This window comes from Xenopus tropicalis, chromosome 2, assembly GCF_000004195.4.
Source record: "Xenopus tropicalis strain Nigerian chromosome 2, UCB_Xtro_10.0, whole genome shotgun sequence".
NCBI classification, from domain to species: domain Eukaryota; kingdom Metazoa; phylum Chordata; class Amphibia; order Anura; family Pipidae; genus Xenopus; species Xenopus tropicalis.
In genome coordinates, this window is record NC_030678.2 from 167,603,523 (window position 1) to 167,627,552 (window position 24,030).

The 24,030-nt window shown below is 42.5% G+C and overlaps 1 protein-coding gene across 1 annotated transcript; it reads left to right on the plus strand.

The window, feature by feature from the left end:
- Positions 1-1,928: 1,928 nt before the first annotated feature.
- On the plus strand, positions 1,929-6,826 carry LOC101733280 (acrosin). The gene is made up of 5 exons (XM_031896236.1): positions 1,929-1,936; positions 2,034-2,264; positions 4,995-5,263; positions 5,425-5,570; positions 5,865-6,826. Exons 1-5 carry the CDS (start codon positions 1,929-1,931, stop codon positions 6,474-6,476), a joined length of 1,266 nt encoding a protein of 421 aa, XP_031752096.1. The 3' UTR covers positions 6,477-6,826.
- Positions 6,827-24,030: the final 17,204 nt, after the last annotated feature.

A 24,030-nucleotide genomic window follows, 5' to 3' on the forward strand; every position in this document is an offset into this window, starting at 1 on the left:
GTTTTGCAGCTGGATTTCAGCATATAAAAATGGTATTTATTCCTACTTTTTGAAGGAACAGATTAAAGTGATAGGTATATTAGGGGCTTCCGTATTTTATGGGGCTTTTTAACAAATTTTGGTTTGGAAGCCAGAGTTTCCCTTTAAAACACCCATGTGCAAGGGGTTGAATGATGGAGGGCTGCAGAGATTACACAACACCTTGCTTTCTTAATGGAGAACAGATTTTTAAATGAATTTTGGGAATTGCCACTTAATGGCCAATTGTATTTGTAGTAAACCACCATTTAAAGAGAAAATATACCCCCCTTTTGACATGGTGCATTCAGTTAAAGCTTGGGGAGTCTGCGCAGGAACAAACCAGCAGAGTGAGGAATCAGGAGCTCACACTGTCCGTGGAGGAGGGATGAGAGCGGCGGCAGGGCAAGGTGGGCATAACGGGGGCTGGGGTTGCCATTTGGCTGGTAAAAATGATACTTGATGCCAATTTAAAAATGTAGAAAGGCGTTTTTTTTTTCTGCCCAGCTCTGAGCTGTACTGTCTGCCTAGAACTGAGGGAAATACTTGCTGCGATTAGGGCTGCCACCTGTCCTGTTTGTCAAGGGGCAGTCCAGGGTTGGACTGGGGGGTGCAGGACCCACCAGGACTCCCACCCCAGGGGCCCTGCAGGTGCCCGCCCCCAGCCACCCCCCTTGCAGGGTCCCCCACCCAACGTCCTCCCTCGAGCACACGTAAGTTTAAAATGTCAGGGCAGGGGCAGCGCCGGAAAGGGTCAGGTCTGGGCCCACTAGAGCCGGGGCCACCAGGATTTTTCCCAGTATCCCGGCGGCCCAGTCCAACACTGGGGAAGTCTGATTCAAAACCTCCTGTCCAGGTTTCAGGTTTGTTCATGTGACATTATAGCCCCACCCACAACCGGCCCCAGAAAATCTCCAGCCTGCCCCCAATGTCTCCGTCCCACTGCCCTTGCCGGCTTTTGTCACTGGCATAGGTGGCAACCCCAGCTACAGAGATGAGATTCAAGTAAACAATGTGCTCTGTCCACACTGAGTGAGATCCCCAGTATATATTCATTTACAGATTGTGGAAATAAGCCTAAGGTGAAGAACTTCCAACGCGGCGTTCGGATTATTGGGGGACATTACACCCAAGCCGGAGCCTGGCCCTGGGCAGTGAGCATCCAGCACGGAAATGAGAAGGATTATACACATTTCTGTGGCGGCTCCATTTTGAATGTCAAATGGGTCCTAACGGCGGCGAGCTGCTTCACCAAATATAAAAGGTAAGAATGTATTGTATTTGAGTTCTAGTAAATCTGCCTCCATGTGTTGATAATAACTATTGATGAGAGACATGTAGAAATGATCCGTAGAGAAATAATAAATGGAAGGGAAGAGATTACAAACATTAATTGACAAAATGTTCTTTCCTTGTTTCAGTTCTCTCAACACGTTGAGACTGGTATTTGGAGCCCACCATCTCGCTCGATTGGGTCCAGAAGTCCAGACTGGAAAGATTAAACAGCTGATAATCCATGAAAACTACTCCCCTATAGAAAGGCCAACTCATGACATTGCTCTGGTTGAGCTGGAAGCGGCCATCAAATATAATGACTACACCCAGCCGGCCTGTATACCGGCTATAACGGTTAACGTGGAGAAAAAGGACGACTGCTACGTATCAGCTTGGGGTTTTCTGAGCGAATCATGAATACAGAAAAGATGGCAACCCCATGCAGGCTTGCCCAGCTCTGAGCTGTACTGTCTGCCTAGAACTGAGGGAAATACTTGCTGCGAATAGGGCTGCCTCCTGTCCTGTTTGTCAAGGGGCAGTCTGATTCAAAACCTCCGGTCCAGGTTTCAGGTTTGTTCATGTGACATTATAGCCCCACCCACAAGTAGCCCCAGAAAATCTCCAGCCTGCCCCCAATGTCTCCGTCCCACTGACCTTGCCGGCTTTTGTCACTGGCATAGGTGGCAACCCCAGCTACAGAGATGAGATTCAAGTAAACAATGTGCTCTGTCCTCACTGAGTGAGATCCCCAGTATATATTCATTTACAGATTGTGGAAACAGGCCTAAGGTTAAGAACTTCCAACGCGGCGTTCGGATTATTGGGGGACATCACACCCAAGCCGGAGCCTGGCCCTGGGCAGTGAGCATCCAGCACGGAAATGGGAAGGATTATACACATTTCTGTGGTGGCTCCATTTTGAATGTCAAATGGGTCCTAACGGCGGCGAGCTGCTTCACCAAATATAAAAAGTAAGAATGTATTTTATTGTATTGTATTGATAGCTAGATAGATAATATATAGATAGATAGATAGATAGATAATATATAAATAGATAGATAGATAGATAATAGATAGATAGATAATATATAAATAGATAGATAGATAGATAGATAATTTATAGAGAATATATTGACAGATAGATATATAACTGATTTCACTAATATGGCTCCTAGTTATCTAGATTAGGGTTTTAATTTTATTTGGAAAATAAATTTGGAACACTTGTAATTCACTATTCACTATATAGAATTGCTTTCAGTTTCCCCCCTAAAGTACTGCATTCTCTGTGTCTCCAACAGTTTGTGGAAACAAGCCTAAGGTGAAGAACTTCCAACGCGGCGTTCTGATTATTGGGGGACATTACACCCAAGCCGGAGCCTGGTCCTGGGCAGTGAGCATCCAGCACGGAAATGGGAAGGAATGAAATGATCCGTAGAGAAATAATAAATGGAAGGGAAGAGATTACCAACATAAATTGACAAAATGTTCTTTCTTTGTTTCAGTTCTCTCAACACGTTAAGACTGGTATTTGGAGCCCACCATCTCGCTCGATTGGGTCCAGAAGTCCAGTTTGGAAAGATTAAACAGCTGATAATCCATGAAAACTACTCCCCTATAGAAAGGCCTACTCATGACATTGCTCTGGTTGAGCTGGAAGCGGCCATCAAATATAATGACTACACCCAGCCGGCCTGTATACCGGCTATAACGGTTAACATGGAGGAAAAGCACGACTGCTACGTATCAGCTTGGGGTTATCCAGAAAAGATGGCAGCCCCATGCCACCTTCTGATTCGACAAAGCTAAACGTGGGGGTGGTATCAACTTGCCCACCTGAGGCAGCTAGAAACCCCTGAGATGGTGGTGGGTGGCCCAGGTGCATCAGCGCCTCAGTTCAGGGGAAGGACAAACTGTACACAAAATGAGAAAAAAGAGGTATTGGGCACTCTGGAAAACCATGGACAGGCCAGCAGAGAAGTAGTTGAAAATGGAAAAAAATTCTTTATTGAATATTCATTTCATAGAACAGTATGCCTTTCGCATCTGTCTGACACTTAATCATAGGTTTTTTAAAGCAAAGATAACACATGACCTATTGAAGGTGAAAAAAATTTTTTTTATTGAAAAAGACCAGTTGTTCTGGCTGGACTTCCAACTTTGAGTAAGACTGGGAGATATATATATATATACTGTATATATAACTTTGCTTATGGTTTACCAATTTGCACATATGCAATATATACAGTATACATATATATGCAAATTGTTAAGTTAAGGTGGCCATACACGTTAAGATCCTCTCAGTCTAAAGGACCAATATCGGTTTCTAGAATCGGCCCGTGTATGACCACCTTTAGTTAGGTGCCAAGAAGCAGAGACTGTTGGGGTCAGCATACAGCATCGGTGCAGACCAATCGGTGGGGAGCAGGGGTCATGGGTACCAAGCTATGGGAGGGGGCATTTACACAGTGCGCTGGGCCATATAGCACCACATAGTACCTTATGTGCCAATACTACTTAGCACTGTGTGTATAATGATTTGTAAACATTTTCACTGTACAGTTTAACTGATGAGCCTGTTGTTTTTCATTTGCCATTTATAATCTGATAGGTTTATTACCAACAGTACAGTCACACTCTCTAATAACATATTTGTGTCCCTAAACTGGACTAATAGATATAAACATTCCAGCTTCAGTCCTGCCTTATGGCCAGTGAGTGAGCTGATGATGTCACAATGCTTAAACACTCCCAGTACAGTTTGCCTTATGCTGATGATGTCACAACTCACATCTTCAACAGCTTGTTGTAATCACTCATTTGCACTCTGGCTTTGGAGATGGCGAGACCATCCCTGAGGCTAGCAGCATTTTATTTCATCTTTTTATTATTCTTTACTTCTATTTCTATTTCTATTTCTACTTCCAAGAGCGAGAAGATATGCAGTAAGTAGTAATACTGGAAGGAAATGGGTGTTTATATTATGTAATTCATGCATAGATAGATAGATACATAGATAGATAGATAGATAGATAGACTCACAGTATACTTTATATATAATTCATATTTAGGCAGCTGTTTCCATTATATGGGATGCAGCTGTAGATTTACTGTACGTAACAGACTTTACCAATGTCCATCAAAGGCATCTCCTGTTTTACTTTTTACTCCAATCATTTGAACATATAACTGATTTCACTAATATGGCTCCTAGTTATCTAGATTAGGGTTTTAATTTTATCTGGAAAATACATTTGGAACACTTGTAATTCACTCTTCACTACATAGAATTGCTTTCAGTTTCCCCCCTAAAGTACTGCATTCTCTGTGTCTCCAACAGATTGTGGAAATAAGCCTAAGGTGAAGAACTTCCAACGCGGCGTTCGGATTATTGGGGGACATTACTCCCAAGCCGGAGCCTGGCCCTGGGCAGTGAGCATCCAGCACGGAAATGGGAAGGATTATACACATTTCTGTGGCGGCTCCATTTTGAATGTCAAATGGGTCCTAACAGCGGCGAGCTGCTTCACCAAACATAAAAAGTAAGAATGTATTGTATTGTATTGTAGTAAATCTGCCTCCATGTGTTGATAATAACTATTGATGAGAGACATGTAGAAATGATCCGTAGAGAAATAATAAATGGAAGGGAAGAGATTACCAACATAAATTGACAAAATGCTCTTTCTTTGTTTCAGTTCTCTCAACACGTTGAGACTGGTATTTGGAGCCCACCATCTCGCTCGATTGGGTCCAGAAGTCCAGTTTGGAAAGATTAAACAGCTGATAATCCATGAAAACTACTCCCCTATAGAAAGGCCAACTCATGACATTGCTCTGGTTGAGCTGGAAGCGGCCATCAAATATAATGACTACACCCAGCCGGCCTGTATACCGGCTATAACGGTTAACGTGGAGGAAAAGGACGACTGCTACGTATCAGCTTGGGGTTTTCTGAACGAATCACGTAAGTCTCTATTTTTTATCATTTTTGCATAATTGTTATATTTAGTCAAATACCTTAACAAGAGGCTGAATACTGAACCTCATTGAACCTCTTATTTGAGATTTGACTGCACTTTAGCCTTAAGTGGAAAACCATTTTCAATCCCATTTCTTTTTATTTAGCGACAGAAACTTTAACTATCATGCAAGAAGCCCAAGTGAATATTATCCCTAAAAAGACGTGCAATAGCAAGCAATGGTATAAAGGCAAAATCAAAGACTTCAGCCTGTGTGCCCATTATACGTCAGAGAATAGCGACAGCTGCCTGGTAAGAGAGAAATTCCATATAGAAACCGGTCTACTTAGTCTGTAAGCTCTACGGGGCAGGGACCTCCTTCCTACTGTGTCTCATACCCCATGGCACTTACTCCCTGTGTATTTATACTTATTTATTGTATTTATTATAACACTTGTCCTCCCTGTGTGTAATTCTGTATATTGTAAGATTGTACAGCGCTGCGTATCCTTGTGGCGCTTTATAAATAAAGTTATACATACATACTTGCCTTTTCCTATCCAAAAATGTGTAAGGTGATAGTGATTTTGCTTTTGTCTTTTGTAGGGTGATGTAGGAGGCCCTCTTACATGCAGGAGAATAGATGCTTATACCTATATGGTGGTTGGAATAGCAGGCTCGGGATATGGCTGTCCCAAAGAGAAGCAGCCTCATGTTTACACCGCTACCCAACACTACATTGAGTGGATTGGTGTCAAGATCTACGGCGACAAAAACACACAAGTGAAAGTCGAAAGGTCAAAGAGGTCTGAACCACAACTGATCTCTTTTCCCCATTTAATTACTCAGTCGCCGACAACAGAGGATCAAGTTACCTTGTTCCCGTTACAGACAACTCCATTTTTACAAACCAAAAAACTGAAGCGATACCTGGCTAATGCATTTGAGCTTAAAGCAGCCGCTCAGTTTAAAACAACGGTAAATCCAAATGAAGATCCAGCGAGTTCTATTCAGAATCCTAGTGCACCAACACCTCTGCTAGATAGCCAACTTTTTGTGGATACAAGTCCAGCTCAGAATGTCCAGGTTACACCAACACCAGAACCTGCATTCGTGGACCTGCTCCAATCCTTATGGCACAGTTTGATGAAAATGTACAGACATATAATTGCATATGTACGCGGACTCACTAATGGACACCAAGCAGACTTCAGCTAAGTGGCAGTCTATACCTGTTTTGGTTGTCCTGCTCTTCTGTAATAATGATAAAGATCTACTGTGCTCTCAGTGACGCCACTGTGTAGGGAGGGAAGGGTGGTTTGACCACAGTGGCCTGAGAGCACCATGGCAATCTTAATGAACAAGTACAGCTGCCCATAAGACTAACGACTTGCTAAATAAAGGTGGCAATAAATGGGCCAACCGACCGAGTGGTCTGTGCTCCAAATGGACAGATTCTATAAGAAGATCCATACAGTTGTTTGTATTTTTCTTTTTTTTGTATAAGTACAGATGATGGAATTCCCCTATTTTCACTTATTTATTGTTTAAATAAAGTTATTCAAACTTATCTCAGGCGTGGTTTGGACTCCTTTGATGTCTTTAAAAAAAAAAAGAATAAACCTATAGTTTTCCGGCACTATTTTCCCATTTTCTGTCGTTTCTGCTGACAGTTCTATTCTCAGGGTTACCAAATGATCCATTTACTGTAATTACTGACACATTAACCCTTAAAGTGCCACAGAACATAGAAAATATGTGGCAACTACATGTCTGCACTTCCTGGAGCCCTGCCCCTTCCCCCGGAAACTGGATCAAGAGAGAAAATGGCCTCCTCTGGTTTCTGGATCCCTTCTGCCTTCTCTGGATTTCCAGCCTGCTTGTTACCAGGTTAGTATCACACACAAACACACTAATACACTTTTACACTTACACACACACGCACATACATTTTTGGGGAATCAGGGGCTTTTATACTTTCATAGCGCTCACACATACTTGCACAATTTGCCCAACTTGGCCCACATAGTCACACTTAGATCATTTTGCATTTTCATTTCACTACATTGGTGGTGTTTGCTTGTCTCTGTCCTTAAAACTTATTTGGACAAGCCAAAATATTCAAACTGTGATTCTTACTGCAAATTACACTAGGCGACAAAAAATCCCATTGGATCTTGGTAGTTTTATTGAATTTGTGTAATTTTATTGCATTCCGCATTGCTCTTTGTTATTTGGTTTTGCCCATGAAATGTTTGTCTGTATATATCTATTTGGGTGCCTCTGTACGCCCCATAGTTTGTAAAATCTATGCATATTGGGCATCAAACTATTCAGTGGACCTGTAGTGTTCATATTTAGGATGTTTTATGTTGGTGCGTTACAAAATATTTGGCATATAATTGGGTAAAATGCAAGCTTTTTGACGATATCAGAGATTTTATAAAAACTGCTATGTTTAGCATAGCTTTGTAGTCTGGTAGTTTTCAGTACAGGAATAGGACCCGTTATCCAGAATGCTCGGGACCAAGGGTATTCTGGATAAGGGGTCTTTCCGTAATTTGGATCTTCATACCTTAGGTCTACTAAAAAATCAATAAAACATTAATTAACCCCAATAGGATTGTTTTGCATCCAATAAGGATTATTTTTATATTAGTTGGGATCAAGTACAGGTACTGTTTTATTATTACAGAGAAAAGGGAATCATTTAACCATTAAATAAACCCAATAGGGCTGTTCTGCCCCCAATAAGGGGTAATTATATCTTAGTTGGGATCAAGTACAGGTACTGTTTTATTATTACAGAGAAAAGGGAATGATTTAACCATGAAATAAACCCAATAGGGCTGTTCTGCCCCCAATAAGGGGTAATTATATCTTAGTTGGGATCAAGTACAGGTACTGTTTTATTATTACAGAGAAAAGGGAATGATTTAACCATGAAATAAACCCAATAGGGCTGTTCTGCCCCCAATAAGGGGTAATTATATCTTAGTTGGGATCAAGTACAGGTACTGTTTTATTATTACAGAGAAAAAGGAAATCAGTTTTAAAGTTCTGAATTATTTCATTAAAATGGAGTCTATGGGAGACAGGCTTTCTGTAATTTGGAGCTTTCTGGATAATGGGTTTCCGAATAAGGGGTCCAATACCTGTATAAATAAGTATTTACCCATTTTGCTTTTGGAAAATATATATAGTTTTCTAGGGTTTCCGTACGGTTAGGGTGTCTTATGGCACATAATAAACATACCAGCAGCAGCCTAAGTGTCAGCTGTGAAAATGTATATGCACTATTTTTATTTGGTATTTGCCTCTGCGGACCACATAGATTGCTAAATCTATGCATATTTGGGCATGAAAATGTTCAAATCTAGGGCATGAAATAGTTCAATCCAGGATGTTTTATGCTGGAAAATGTGGGGCACATAATGGGGTTAATTGTAAGTGTAACACTATTTTGGCTAGGAAATGGTTAAACCAGGCTAGTAGTGATATGAAGAGCATGTGTTACATGCGACTCCCTTTCTTAAGGTCCCCATACACGGGCCGACTATAGCTGTGGATATGGGTCCCTTGGACCGATTCAGCAGCTAATCGGCCCGTGTATGGGCAGAACAGAGCGGCCTGGCCGACCGATATCTGGCCTGAAATTGGCCAGATCTTGATCGGCCAGGTTAGAAAATCCAGTTGGAACCGACTGCCCCATAACCACAGATGTTACTTGCTACCCGATATTGCCCACCCGTAGGTGGGGATATCGGGTGAAGATCCGCTTGCTTGGCGACATCGCCAAGCGAGTGGATCTTATAGTGTATGGGCACCTTTAGGATGGGCCTTCTCTTAGTTGGAAGAGACCTGACCGGAGATGAGGGTGTAGTTGCACTACAACTCACTGTAGCTGTGTAGTGCAGATGTAGAAATATGGATGCCAGAAAGGTTCTTGCTGTTTGAACTATGAACACATGAACTATGAACAATGATGGTAAGCAGGGTTATCAAATACTCACAATACAAGCAGATGTAGATGTTATTAGATAGCAGTACTCTGAGGAACAAGAGAGGATGCACATGGGTTTATCCCACCTCTGTTGGGAGTCTGGGCAGGGTTAATGTGCCTGGTCAGCTTGGCAACCCCTTTGGAAACAGTCTGAATAGATACCTCAGCCCTCAGGTTGATAACCCCTAGCGTGAGAGTCCTCTGTGTGATTAGGGATCAGGGTTTATTCTAACCTGTCTCCTATCGCTACTCCGTGGCCCTACGCTGAGGCAACATTGCCGGATGGAAAGAGTACTTTTAAATCTATTATCCTGGTGGAGCTGAGCTGCTCTTGCTAAATAAGCCTGACTACTTCACTCTCCTAGAGAGTGCTATGACCAATCTGCTGTGCTGACTAAAACCTCGTTCACAGGGCCCTGTCCCCGACTTTCTCCAGAGGGATGATATCCTCTGGGGTACAAAATGGCTTCTGGGGCCTAAGGTTCTGCTCCTGGGCTCAATGGAGCTATGCTTGGAAAGCAGACTGCAGCCAAACAGGAAGCCACACCCTTCTGCCAGACACTATATCAGCCTGCAGGGGGTGTGAACAACCTGACTAAACCAATAAGGGATAGTGTTTTAACTGTAACCTGAGTACAGAGGGCTTTGCCCAATAACAGTAAAGGTGTGAAGAGGTAGGGAAGTAAAGCCATAGGGAGCTTAACCCTATGGGTCCCTACATAAGCTTTGAGACAATATTCAGAAATTATGTAAAAACTTATACATTTAGCTTAGCATTGCTGTTTTGTGCTTTATTATTATTATTATTATTATTATTATTAACATTTATTTATAAAGCGCCAACATATCCCGCAGCGCTGTACAATAAGTGGATTTCATACATTGGGCATACAGAGTAACATATAAAGCAATCAGTAAACGATACAGGAGGGGAAGGGAGCCCTGCCCAAAAGAGCTTACACTCTACAAGGAATTACTGCATTTCATACATTGGGCATACAGAGTAACATATAAAGCAATCAGTAACCGATACAGGAGGGGAAGGGAGCCCTGCCCAAAAGAGCTTACACTCTACACGGAATTACTGCATTTCATACATTGGGCATACAGAGTAACATATAAAGCAATCAGTAACCGATACAGGAGGGGAAGGGAGCCCTGCCCAAAAGAGCTTACACTCTACACGGAATTACTGCATTTCATACATTGGGCATACAGAGTAACATATAAAGCAATCAGTAACCGATACAGGAGGGGAAGGGAGCCCTGCCCAAAAGAGCTTACACTCTACAAGGAATTACTGCATTTCATACATTGGGCATACAGAGTAACATATAAAGCAATCAGTAACCGATACAGGAGGGGAAGGGAGCCCTGCCCAAAAGAGCTTACACTCTACAAGGAATTACTGCATTTCATACATTGGGCATACAGAGTAACATATAAAGCAATCAGTAACCGATACAGGAGGGGAAGGGAGCCCTGCCCAAAAGAGCTTACACTCTACAAGGAATTACTGCATTTCATACATTGGGCATACAGAGTAACATATAAAGCAATCAGTAACCGATACAGGAGGGGAAGGGAGCCCTGCCCAAAAGAGCTTACACTCTACAAGGAATTACTGCATTTCATACATTGGGCATACAGAGTAACATATAAAGCAATCAGTAACCGATACAGGAGGGGAAGGGAGCCCTGCCCAAAAGAGCTTACACTCTACAAGGAATTACTGCATTTCATACATTGGGCATACAGAGTAACATATAAAGCAATCAATAACCGATACAAAGACATACATGTCTTTGCCATACAAAGACATATTTATTTATTTTAGATTCGGTAGAATGTGTATTTTCTGAAAATCTGTCCTTTGGTCAACTGACGGAAAAAAAATGTCATGTCCATTCATTGGCTGATGTGCCTAGCATGTATATGTGCCCTTGGTTTGTGTGAGAGCACAGTCCCTGATACAAATACAGAGGGATAGATATTAGCACTTACAGTGGCAGTTATGCGCTTATCCAGTGGCATAGGCTGTTATTTATTTGAAATATTTGACATAAGAGATAAGCGCCCCATGTGTCAGAGACTTAAGGCTTTAAGAGACCACTGAGAAGTCCAGAACCGCTAAAAAAAACAATCAGTTTGAGTTTCTGGAAGACCAGAAAATCAAAAAGTGTCAGGTTTTAAACTATTTTATTATTTTGTAACTAATAGCCTCCTCTCTCTAACAATAACAGTCCTCGTTACAGGTGAGTGAACAGGTTAATTGGCAGAAATAGATCACACGTTGGCTACATGAAAATGTTTGGGTTCCCTGTTACCCTGTGTTGGAATCTAAGTGTCCCTAGGCCGAAGTTGCCCTAGGGCCAAGTGCTGCTGAGCAAAGGCTGCCACCTACTGATGGGCTGTGGAAGTGCAGTAGAGCAGATGACATTCTAATATAAGTGGCATTTGGCCATAATATATAACTGTGACTATTGTTTGCCTCATTCTGAAGCTCTCTGGTTTGGCGGGAGCTGAAAAGGGCTTGAATACAAGTGCCTTTTGCTCCCACACTACTTCCTGTTACAGTTAGAGCTGCATCATTTCCTGTCAGCTGATCTCTGAGGGAGCACACAGCCCATCACTAAATGGCGGCTCAAGGGAAAGGATGTAAAATGGCAATATTTACTGATATATATATATTCCAGTTTGGGGAGATTCTTTAATAGGCCACTTAATATGATATAAACTGTCTGTTGGTTAAGTATTCATTCTGGGGGTGTAGTTTTCATTTAACTTATCTATATCATATTGTAACCCTATCTTGGCTAGTATTTGCCAAATCTGGCTATTAGGTATGAGCATGGGCACATGTGACTCAAACACACAGGCTGGGCCTTCGCAAAATGGAAGAAATGTACTTATGAGATGTTGCTGAACTGCAACTCTCCACTGCCAAAGGTGTATATAATGTAATTATGGATGCCAAAGGTTCTTTTGCATTGAACTAGAACTTGGTTTATTGATGGAACACAGCATATGCAGGGTTAATACTCACACCACTGAGGTAGAATAGCACGAATGACAAATGCAGTTGCAAGGTAGCAGAACAGTGTAGCACAGGGGTGGGCAAACTTTTTGGCTCAGGGGCCACATTGACTTACAGCCGAGAGGGGCCAGGCCAGCTTTACGCCCAGGGCTGCCATCAGAAATCTCGGGGCCTCTCAGCTCCCCCCCCAGTGTCCTGCAGCTCCCCACCCCAGCATCCTCCCCAACATCATCCAGCTCCACCCCCAGCATCCTCCCCAACATTATCCAGCTCCCCACCCCAGCATCCTCCCCAACATCATCCAGCTCCACCCCAGCATCCTCCAGCTCCATTACCCAGCTCCCCCCAGCATCCTCCCCCAAGCATCCTCCATCACCCCCCCAGGGGCTGCTCCTTGTGGCTGCTTCTGTCGCTGTGGCATCCTCCGACTTCTGTACCCCCGGCATCCTTTTAAATGGTTGCCCCCAGTGCGCGCTGATGTCACGTGCATGCACGGGGCGCAACCAATCAGAGCCCATATTTCTTTTAGGGGGCCTGTGTTGGTGGGCCGGATTAAAAAGGACAGCGGGTAGGATGTGGCCAGCGGGCCGCAGTTTGCCCACCCCTGGTGTAGCACCACGGTGGAGACAGATGTGGGATAATAGACAGGAGTCACAAGGTTGTCTACCTTTACTGGCCCAGATCCCTACAGCCAACGGTGGCTCAGGGGTAAAGACTAGCCTGAAACCTGTGTCTGAACTGTGGTCCCTAAACTAAGGCAGCAGAGCCTGGGGGTACTAAACCCACTAAATTCTCCTTTGTTGGAGAATAATTGCACAGATGCAAATAGCTAAAGTTGAAACATAACATTCTGCTCAGCAACAGCAGATAAGGAAGCGTAGGGCTAAGTCCATAGGGAGCTTTAACCCTATGGGTCCCTACAATATCTATTATATGAGCACAAGGTGCAAAATTCGCATGCAATCTGCCATGTTTCCTCGACTCACAATTCAGCGTTAATACCTAAAATTTCAGTGTAATTGCAGTTATCAGCTTAGTAGCATATGCTGCATTGTAATTGTAACCCCCAGAATTCAGTGTGGGCTGCTGGAGGAAACCATTCCACAGTAGAGGGGGGAATGCAAGCCTGAGTATGCACCTCCCAGCTTCCCTCAATAATGAGCTAGTTTAGAGGCACAGGAGTCATAGTCAGTGATGAGCACATTTTTTTCGGCATGGATTCACATGAATTCCACGTTTCAGCATTGGTTAATTTTTTCATGAAACCATGGCAGTTTAGTGCAGATCAGTTTGAATATTATCTGTGTCCTAAAGTCATTCATCACTGGCTTTAGTGGCCTCAATAAGGTTCCATGTCTTTGGTTGCTGTACCACAGTTCCTATTATGTTTAACCCTTCATCAGGCCTGGGATTCAAAACAGCCCCTGGCATACTCTCCCTGCCCTACCCTGCCTGTGTGTGCCATACTGTCCCTGCCCTACCCGGCCTGTATGCCATACTCTGCCTGCCCTATGCTGCCTGTGTGTGCCATACTCTGCCTGCCCTATGCTGCCGGTGTGCCATACTCTACCTGCACTACCCTGCCTGTGTGTGCCATAATCTGCCTGACCTACCCTGCCTGTGTGTGCCATACTCTGCCTGCCCTATGCTGCCTGTGTGTGCCATACTCTCCCTACCCTACCCTGCCTGTGTGTGCCATACTCTGCCTGCCCTATGTTGCCTGTGTGTGCCATACTGTCCCTGCCCTACCCTGCCTGTGTGTGCCATACTGTCCCTGCCCTACCCTGCCTGTATGCCATACTCTGCCTGCCCTATGCTGCCTGTGTGTGCCATACTCTGCCTGCCCTATGCTGCCTGTGTGTGCAGTACTCTGCCCTACGCAGTGGGAGTACTAACTACCTCCTATGTTGGGACTCGGAACTTCCTTGGTCACTCACCCTGTTTGTCTTATACCCCTCAGAGAGGGTCTAATTATCACTCACTAAATTACTTCAGCCTCTGGACCACCAGCATTCCTACCCGTCTCTCAGGTGAAGCACCAAGAGCCCAGATCATGGTAACCCCTCCTCATTTATTAGCGAGGGAAAAGGACATCCCTTTACATGACAGAACAGTTGGGAAAAAATTACAACACATGCAATGTTTGCAATACTGCTATTAACCCATAGCAACCAACCAAGAAGCAGCAGTTACTGGTCTGATGTTTGATTAGACATCTGGTTACTATTGGCTACTATAACCTTTACATCTGCTCTTTAGCTGTCTTCTAAATTAAATCTGTTTTAAATCTTGAGTTTTAAATGAGAGAATTTGATTTTATGTAACTTAACGACTCCCAATAGCATTCCCATCCCGTATATCTTATATTCGTCTTTCCACAATCAGTTTTTTTGGACAATTCTATAAAACATAACCACTAGGGGGCGCAAGTAATCTGTACTACTTTTATTTACAGATTTATTTAAGAGGGACTAAGTGCTTCGATGCATACACACTGATGCTTGAAATTTTACAGACTCCTTTTTTTGATTAAAAAGAAGAAAAAAAATGCAGTTGTTTCTGGTTTGTCTCCCCCCCCCACCCCCCCGGGTATAAGCAGAATAAAAATGAGAAGAGAAAGGGTGTAAACAACAGGAATGTTGTACTACTTCTTTTCAAATTACCCCATTTCCCTGCACCAACGGTCGCACAGTTTTTAGTTGGTTGGGGGGCAGTCACCCAGGTTTGCAGTATATAATCCAGTGTCAGCCTTGCCCTGTATTAGTGTTTGCAGATGACACAAAACTCTGCAGCCCAATTAATTCCATCCGGGATGTGGCACCTTGCAGCAGGATCTTGACCAACTGGCAATCTGGGCAGCTAAGTGGCAGATGAGATTTAATGTGGATAAATGTAAGGTCATGCACCTGGGATGTAAAAATATGCAGCCACTTATACCCTTAATGGGACTGCACTAGGCAAATCCATAATGGAGAAGGAGCTTGGAGTCCTTGTAGATAATAAACTTGGCTGTAGCAAGCAATGCCAGGCAGCAGCTGCAAGGACAAACAGGGGTTTGAGCTGTATTAAAAGGGGTATAGATTCACGGGAGGAGGGGGTTATTCTTCCCCTTTACAGAGCGCTGGTAAGGCCCCATCTAGAATATGCTGTTCAGTTTTGGTCTCCAGTGCTCAAACGGGACATTATTGAGTTAGAGAGGGTCCAGAGAAGGGCAACTAAGCTGGTAAAGGGTATGGAAAGTCTCAGTTATGGGGAAAGGCTGGCCAAGTTGGGTCTGTTTACACTTAAGAGGTGACATGATAACTATGTATAAATATATAAAGGGATCATATAATAACCTTTCTAATGTTTTATTTACCAGTAGGTCCTTCCAACTGACAGGAGGCGCCCAATCTGATTAGGTTCTATCTAAATATTTGGGGGTGAGCCACCCCTTTACAAGGGTCCACTTGACCAATCACATGGTGAACCTGATTATTTAGTTGTACAGGGATTGAGCTTAATATGTCTGGATTTATTTGATAAAACCCCCAAGTTCCTCCCCATCCTCGTTTCCAAGCTCACAACCTCGCTGTTATAATAATAATGATAATAAAATGAATGTCCAGTCCTTTGCCTGGCAGAATATAAGGGCCCATAGATCAGTGAATGAAGGCTAGTATATCTCTGACAAAGCTTCTCTCTTGTATAAAGATGATACTACTGAATTATTCATTTTACTCCAAGTTTGTAAAAACACCCGGCCTGGGATTTCTGAATAATTTAACTAAAGGGATAAAGTCATGTAAACAGCAGATAGAGCCTAGTGATACGGCAATGTGCTGGGAGTCTCTATGTTCCTTAGTGCGGATATCCTGCAGCTACATACCCACTGGGACTGTCTCATAAGCTACACAGCCTCTCATATGTGTTCATTGTTGCTCAATAAAACAGCAATGTAGTTAAGGGAAAACTATACCCCTGAATGAATATTTAACCAACAGATAGTTTATACCATATTAAGTGCCCTATTAAACATTACATCCTTTCCCTTGAGCCGCCATTTTGTGATGGGCTGTGTGCTCCCTCAGAGATCAGCTGGCAGGAAGTGATGCAGCTCTAACTGTAACAGGAAGTAGTGGGGAAGCAAAAGACAGAACGCTGCTCATTCATTGGCTGATGGGGCCTAACATGTATATTTGCCTTGGCTTCTTTGTGTGCACTGTGAATCCTATGATCCCAGGGGGCGGCCCTTAGTACTTAAAATGGCAGTTTTCTATTTAGGATTGCCCAATGGCACATACTACTAAAATATACTAGTATGTGTATGTGTATATTTTGCCTCCGCCTCAGCCTAGTATTGCTTAAAGCTAAATAATACTTTACTAGCAGAACAAAATATGGTAGATCCCATTTAAGCCCACCCCATACTGTCGAGGTGCGTGAATAGCAGCCCTGTATCTTTAGACAGAGGACAAACAACTCACACACTTTTGTTAAAGATAATTCAAATCCTCATTATAACTGACGCCAGTGTAGAAAGGAAGCAGTCACATGACCACCAAGCGGAAAACGTGCCAATACGTTGTTTTTAAATTCAGAAATAGGCTAAATCCCCCTTTCCCAGCTGGTCTCGGCTTTGACATTGATCCCCAGCACAATAACGTCCATTCACTTTGATGCTTCTGTGCCTTTGATTGGGAGGGTTTTGATGTTATTGTCTTAAAGAAATCATTTTTATTTGCTGGTCTATTTTATAACTGGCACGGCGCTGCTCTTTCTTCTTCCCATCGTTACTCTGAGACGAGATCAAGGAGCCCCCCGGTTACATTCGCGCTCACAGCTGGAATATAAATGTATCTTTTGCCTCAAAAGACCTTCTTTTTATTCTAGCGGCGAATCGGAGACGGAATGAAAGCCTCCCTTGCTCTTTTATTAAGGCAAATTGGGATTCAATGAGGAAATAAATGAAATATTAATGTGTGTATAGTCAACACTACGTATGGAAGCTGCCTTGGTTGGGAAATTATGGAGTCTCTACTTTATGTGATATTTGTAAGCATTCATTTAGCCTTAAAGGGGAACTCCAGCTTCCGAACCAATATTTGTTAAAGAGCCCACACAACACAGAAACCCCTAATATCCCCATGTAATCTGTTCCTTCAAAAAGTAGGAATAAATCCCATTTTTATATGCTGAAATCCAGCTGCAAAACAGTTCTTCTCTTTCTGCATTATTTGAAATCCTGGCAGGGGAGGAGGGACTAAAACACTGATGTTGAAAATTGTAACAACTTCTCCACAGCTTACAGACAGCATGCAGGAACTACATAACCCCCTTTCTTTCCTTATTGACATCACATGTGCAGGGAATTGTGGGATTGGGAGGATGGAGGCTGAAGGCAGGCTGAGGGCAGGCGACTACTGTTACATTTTATTTGAGTCACAAGTAGTCAGCCAGATCAGCAGGGGAAGAGGGGGCGGGGCTTAGGGAACTGTTCCAAATCATATTATTACATCAAAAATCATGAAAAGGCTGATACTAGGAAGAAAATCTAATTGATGGAGGTCCAAACTCAGAGTCAATGGAGATCTGTCTCTCTGTCCCTGTGACACTTCAGACTCTACTGAATGAGAAAATGATCATACATTTATTTTCGGATTTCCTGGACTAATTTGGAAGGCACTATGGTCCCTAAGAATCCACCACTGATGCCAACCCATCTTGTTTTAGTTGGCAAGGTTGGAAATGTCCGCCAATGTAGGTCATATCCATATTTCTCCTAACGTGAAGCCACTGTAGGTTGGTCATCCTGAGGGAATGAAGCCAGTGGGGCAAACCACCACACGCCATCACTAATAAACTGTGTGTTGTGAATATAGCTATTGTTGTGGTTCACAAATCAAACCTTTGCTTTTAAAATACCCTTGGGGTAACTTACACAACAAGGACCCAAGGAAAAGTATGGCTCTAGGACCCCTAATGGTGGAGATCAGCATTTTGTCTGCAATTCTTCCCCCTAGTCTTCCCATAGTCTTACCCTTCTTTATTCCACAGGGAACACACCACATACATGTTGTTTATTTTTTTATTCCTTGGGGTGCTCTATTTATGGTCTGATCATGTGGTGTGCAGCTGAGTCATAAATACTCAGATATTTCCCAAACCCATTCTTAGATTCAGTGGATCTCTGCATGAAATAGCAGGTTTAATGTTGATGGAGGTACTTATGTTGTCAAGACTCTGCCCATTGCTCAGCTTGGTTTAGCACTTGAGTTGGCTTATTGCCATCTATGCAGATTGGTAGCTCAGTTTTTCTCCAGAAGCAAGGCATCATCTGTTGTAGGCAACAGAAGCTCAGCTGAGAATTATTTTTGGTGACTTTCGCTTTTGAATACATTTGATCGGCTATAAAATGCTCAGAACTACTTTTTTTTTAATTTCAGTTCAGTACCTGGACCCATGTTGCACTCAATGGTCACTGACGGCCGGAAATACGGTTGCCATTAAAATTAACACGGAGCATTTTAATATTATTTTTGGTGACTCACTTTTTAATATATTTGATGGGCAATACAATGCTCAGAATTGACTTTTGTTGATTTTAATGGTGATTGACTGAACCTATATTGCACTCAACGGATCAGGTAATTGACGGTCAGAAACGCAGTTGTCATGAAGTCAATATGGACCAGTTGCAAGTGTTTTGTCACCCACCTCTGGAAGCTATAAATTGTATGTTATGGTCGTTGACTGGTTCTTCATAAGTCATTTCAAAGCCTTCTTCTCTGTAGGTGCAGGAAACAACTTCTTAAGGCAAACGTTAAAAAATGTCTGTGCTGTAGAAAACACAGAGAATCATGTTTTGGGCCATAGATCCTTTCTCCAGTGTAGTCATGGTCATTGACTGGTTCTTCATGATAAGTCATGTCAAAGCCTTCTTCTCTGTAGGTGCAGGAAACAACTTCTTAAGGCAAACATTAAAAAATGTCTGTGCTGTAGAAAACACAGAGATTCACAATTTGTGCCATAGATCCTTTCTCCAGTGTAGTCATGCTCGTTGACTGGTTCTTCATGATAAGTCATGTCAAAGCCTTCTTCTCTGTAGGTGCAGGAAACAACTTCTTAAGGCAAACATTAAAAAATGTCTGTGCTGTAGAAAACACAGAGAATCACATTTTGTGCCATAGGTCCTTTCTCCAGTGTAGTCATGGTCATTGACTGGTTCTTCATGATAAGTCATATCAAAGCCTTCTTCTCTGTAGGTGCAGGAAACAACTTCTTAAGGCAAACATTAAAAAATGTCTGTGCTGTAGAAAACACAGAGAATCACATTTTGTGCCATAGGTCCTTTCTCCAGTGTAGTCATGGTCATTGACTGGTTCTTCATGATAAGTCATGTCAAAGCCTTCTTCTCTGTAGGTGCAGGAAACAACTTCTTAAGGCAAACATTAAGAAATGTCTGTGCTGTAGAAAACACAGAGAATCACGTTTTGGGCCATAGATCCTTTCTCCAGTGTAGTCATGGTCGTTGACTGGTTCTTCATGATAAGTCATATCAAAGCCTTCTTCTCTGTAGGTGGAGGAAACAATTAAAAGATGTCTGTGCGGATGTGAGGATAAAAAGCAGAACCAGTGTTTTTTTCTATTCTGTCCCTTTAACCGCGTCTCCATAACCATCTTGCCCTTGCTGTGAGGCAGAAGCAAGTCCAGCAAGGCATACAGTGTAGATGACAAGATAATTGCTTTTATTTTTTGCATCTGTCAACGAAACACTTTCAACACAGTTGAGTCACCCAAGAATCTTTGAGGCAGAGCTATTTGCTCATGATGGAAAGACATTTTAATCACTCATTCTAGAATATCTCATGAAGACATGTTAATGGTTTTTCTATGAATGAGAATAAATATAGCTCTCTATATTATCATAAAAACACCCTTCTGTGCTATCATTTTATGCAATTTCAATTCAGTATCCATGGTGATGGTGGGATTTTTTTTTCAGAAGATAATTGATTAATGACTGAAAACTCTGCCCATTTCATAAGGATGCACTAAATCCATCAGTCCTTTCTGGTTTTGGCCGAATCTCAGCATCTTTTTGCAATTGGAATTCTGCCAGAGCTTTAGCACTTAAGGTGGCCATACACGGACCAATTGTAGCTGCCGATATGGGTCCCTTAGACCGATTCAGCAGCTTATTGGGCTGTGTAGGGGAAACAACGACTGACATGCCCGACCGACATCTGGCCAGAAATCGGGCAGGTTAAAAAATTCAGTCAGATCGGGGACTGCAACGGCTCGTTGATGCGGTCCCCAAATCGACTGCGTCTATTAGAGTAGTTATGATTCTACGGTTTGGCCCCAGGGCCAAACGACCGAATTATCCTAAATTCCCCCGATATCGCCCACCCGTAGGTGGGGATATCGGGAGAAGATCCGCTCGCTTGGCGACCTTGCCAGATGAGCAGATCTTTACGTGTATGGGCACCTTTAGTTGTACCAAAGTCATACCCTAAATATGACCAGACTGGACAACCAAACGCTCAAATTTTGGCATGTGATGCAACTGTTTTACATTTTTAGGAGAAATGGGGAGTGCAGAGAAGAACATGGTGTGGTTAGGGAAGAACAAAGGGCAGATGGAGGAGAGGCTGAGAATGAAGTATAGAAAGGTGAGAGTAGAAGGGTAAGAGGTAGTAGAAAGGGGAGATGTACAGGAAGAAGGGCAAACTAAATAGACATGAAGGTTAAAATGGCTAAGTAGTAGAAGAGGAAGGGGAAAAAATAAAATCTGAGTGGGAAGTAGTTATATGATCCATTATCCAGAAAGCTCTGAATTATACAGATCGGATATTCCTAATCATGAAAGCAGAAGGAAAGGCTAATAAAGAGTTAATCTCAAGCTGCAGGCATACCTTCAGTTGTCTCAATAGTGCCCTTAGGTCTCCCCATATTTCTCCCGTTCAGATGATCAGAAGCCAAACAGGAAGAAAAAACCCTGAACTGTGTAAAGAAAGTTCCCATAATGCCTCACTCCTGCACCAAGAGCAAGACCAGTGTACATGCTCAGTTAGTTAGACAAAGGGGCACATTTACTTATCCACAAACGCTCCGAGTGTTAGTTGGATCAGTCCAATCATATTTTCCGTAACTTTTTCATACCTTGCGTGACTTTTTCGATGCTTGCATGACTTTTTCAACTCTTTCGCAAATTTTTTACGTTTACACGACTTTTTCGTATTTTTTGTGCAAAAAAATCTGATCGTTTTGTCCGCTGTTTCCAACCGTTCAGTATGAAAATTTTGTGACTTTTGGATCACCAATATGATATTATCGTGACTAATACGATTTTTTTTTAAGCATTTTCATGATATTCTGATCTTCAGAACTTTTCGTTTCCGAATTTTTCCCATTCGGGATTTGAACTCATGTTTTGATAAATCTGCCCCTATGAGTCAGCTTCTTGCTGATTGGCACATTCCTAAGTGGGGAGTGAGTTCTTAGCATTCTTGAGGGAGGGGGGAGCAGGAGAGGGGAGAGAAGCGAGAGCTGCGTGTCTCTGGCAGAGGGAAACAGACACAACAAATCTTTTGACAGAGAACTGTGAGTGCTTATGGCTGTATTTACATAGACATTTCTGATAAAGCTTACTGAGTTTTTACCTTTCCTTCTCCTTTAAAACATGACCTTTGAAGTTGATGTCCAAAAGACTTTCCAGATGAACTCCAGTCTTATACTCATCAGTAGTGATGAGCAAATCTGTTCTGTTTCGTTTCACCGAAAAATTCGCGAATGTTTCAAAAGATCCGTGAAACAGCGAAAATGTCGTGCGACAAAAAAAATTGTCGCCTGCGGCTATTATTTTGTCGCATGGCTATTGTTTCATCGCCCGCAGCTATTATTTTGTCGCATGGCTATTGTTTCGTCGCCCACGGCTATTATTTTGTCGCGCGGCTATTGTTTCGTCGTCTGCGGCTATTATTTTGTCGCACGGCTATTATTTCGTCGCCCGCGGCTATTATTTTGTCGCCCGCCGCTATTGTTTCGTCGCCCGCGGCTATTATTTTGTCACGTGGCTATTATTTCGTCGCACGGCTATTATTTCGTCGCCCGCGACTATTCTTTTTTTTGACGCTGGCGACAATTTTTTGACGTGCAGCGAATTTTTCCATCCGTTTCGCAAAACAATCCGCCAATGGCGAAACGCGGAAATTCGCCGCGAATCCATGCCTGGTGAAACATTTCGCCCATCACTACTCATCAGGAAAATCATCGACACCCAACGCCAGTATTACAAAAGTCACCATAACTTTCCAACAGAGAAGTACTTGCATACACTACAGCACTTAAATCAATGTTCCACAAGGTTGAAAAGCCCAGATGAAAATGAATAGCGCCCTTTCCGATATCAATCTCCGAGAGTCCTTGAGAACCTTGCTATGCTAGGGGTTTATGGATCTGAAATGAGATTACAATATATATAACATCCTACATATCAAATGCAGTACAAATAACTCTTTTCACTCTCTAAATACAGTTAGAGAGATGTTGCCCTAGTGTCCCCGCGCTTGTTTTATATTCCTTTCAACACCGTGTGATGTGGCCTTGTGTCGAAAGACTGATGGCTGATATTCTTCTCCAGCGCTCGGGAAGACCTTCAGCCATTGTAATTAAATTTATACACAGGGAAAACTATAAAATGCTATAAATTATTTCCTAAGTCCCTAATTCTAACACCAAAGCAGCTTAGGATTTCATTTTACATATTTATTACAACTGCGGGTTCCTGGAATGCTAATAATTTTAATAGCCCGTCGAGATTTCGCTGATAAATGAGTTCTCCTCTTTCTCTTCTCTCTCTCATATTCGGTGATCATTAAGGACTGCTAAATTATTAAAATACCAAGCTGTGGTTATCCGTCACTTTATCCTTTGTTGTCGTCCTACTGTTTTAAGCTTTTGTAGAAAGATTCTACAGATTAGTTTAATGTATGTGGAATATAGTCTTCTTCTCCTGAAGGTGCCATGAGCATAACGGAAAATCTATAAGGTAAACTATTAATGGTCTAATATTCAACGTAAACTCTTGAGTTAGGGCTTTTCTTCATGGGCATTAATGGCCACCCTGTTGTTTCATGGTTGACACTAGGTTGACATTTAGTAGACAGTGCCTTGACCAAATGGAGCAAAGGTATGTGTCTTTCCATCCAGTGTAAGCATCATACTGGACTTGCTCCACCTTGCCACCAATCCAGTGTTCCTAATAAGCAATATATCCCTTTACCAGGCAGATAAGCCTCTATTAGATGCTGTGAAATAATTAAGGTTCAACAATCATTAAGGTCCATTTGTGGTCAATATATGCTTTGCTTGTCTTCTATAAATATATGTATATATTATATTTGTATATATTCCAAAAACTGTCGGTTCATGGAAAGACCCAGTATTGAGAACTCCTAAGCCAGTATTAGAAATTGGAGTTACGGATTGACAGGACAAATTTAGCCCCCTATCTAAAAAGGCAGACATAGGATAAGGACACATAGTTATATAGTTACATAGGGTTGAAACAAGACCAGAGTCCATCAAGTTCAACCCCTCCAGGCGAACCCCAGCTGACACACATAGACCCATACTGACCTATCTATACTTTCCCATACTGACCCATACTGACCTATCTATCCACTCACATACAGACCCATACTGACCTATCTATACACCCACATACAGACCCACACTGACCTATCTAT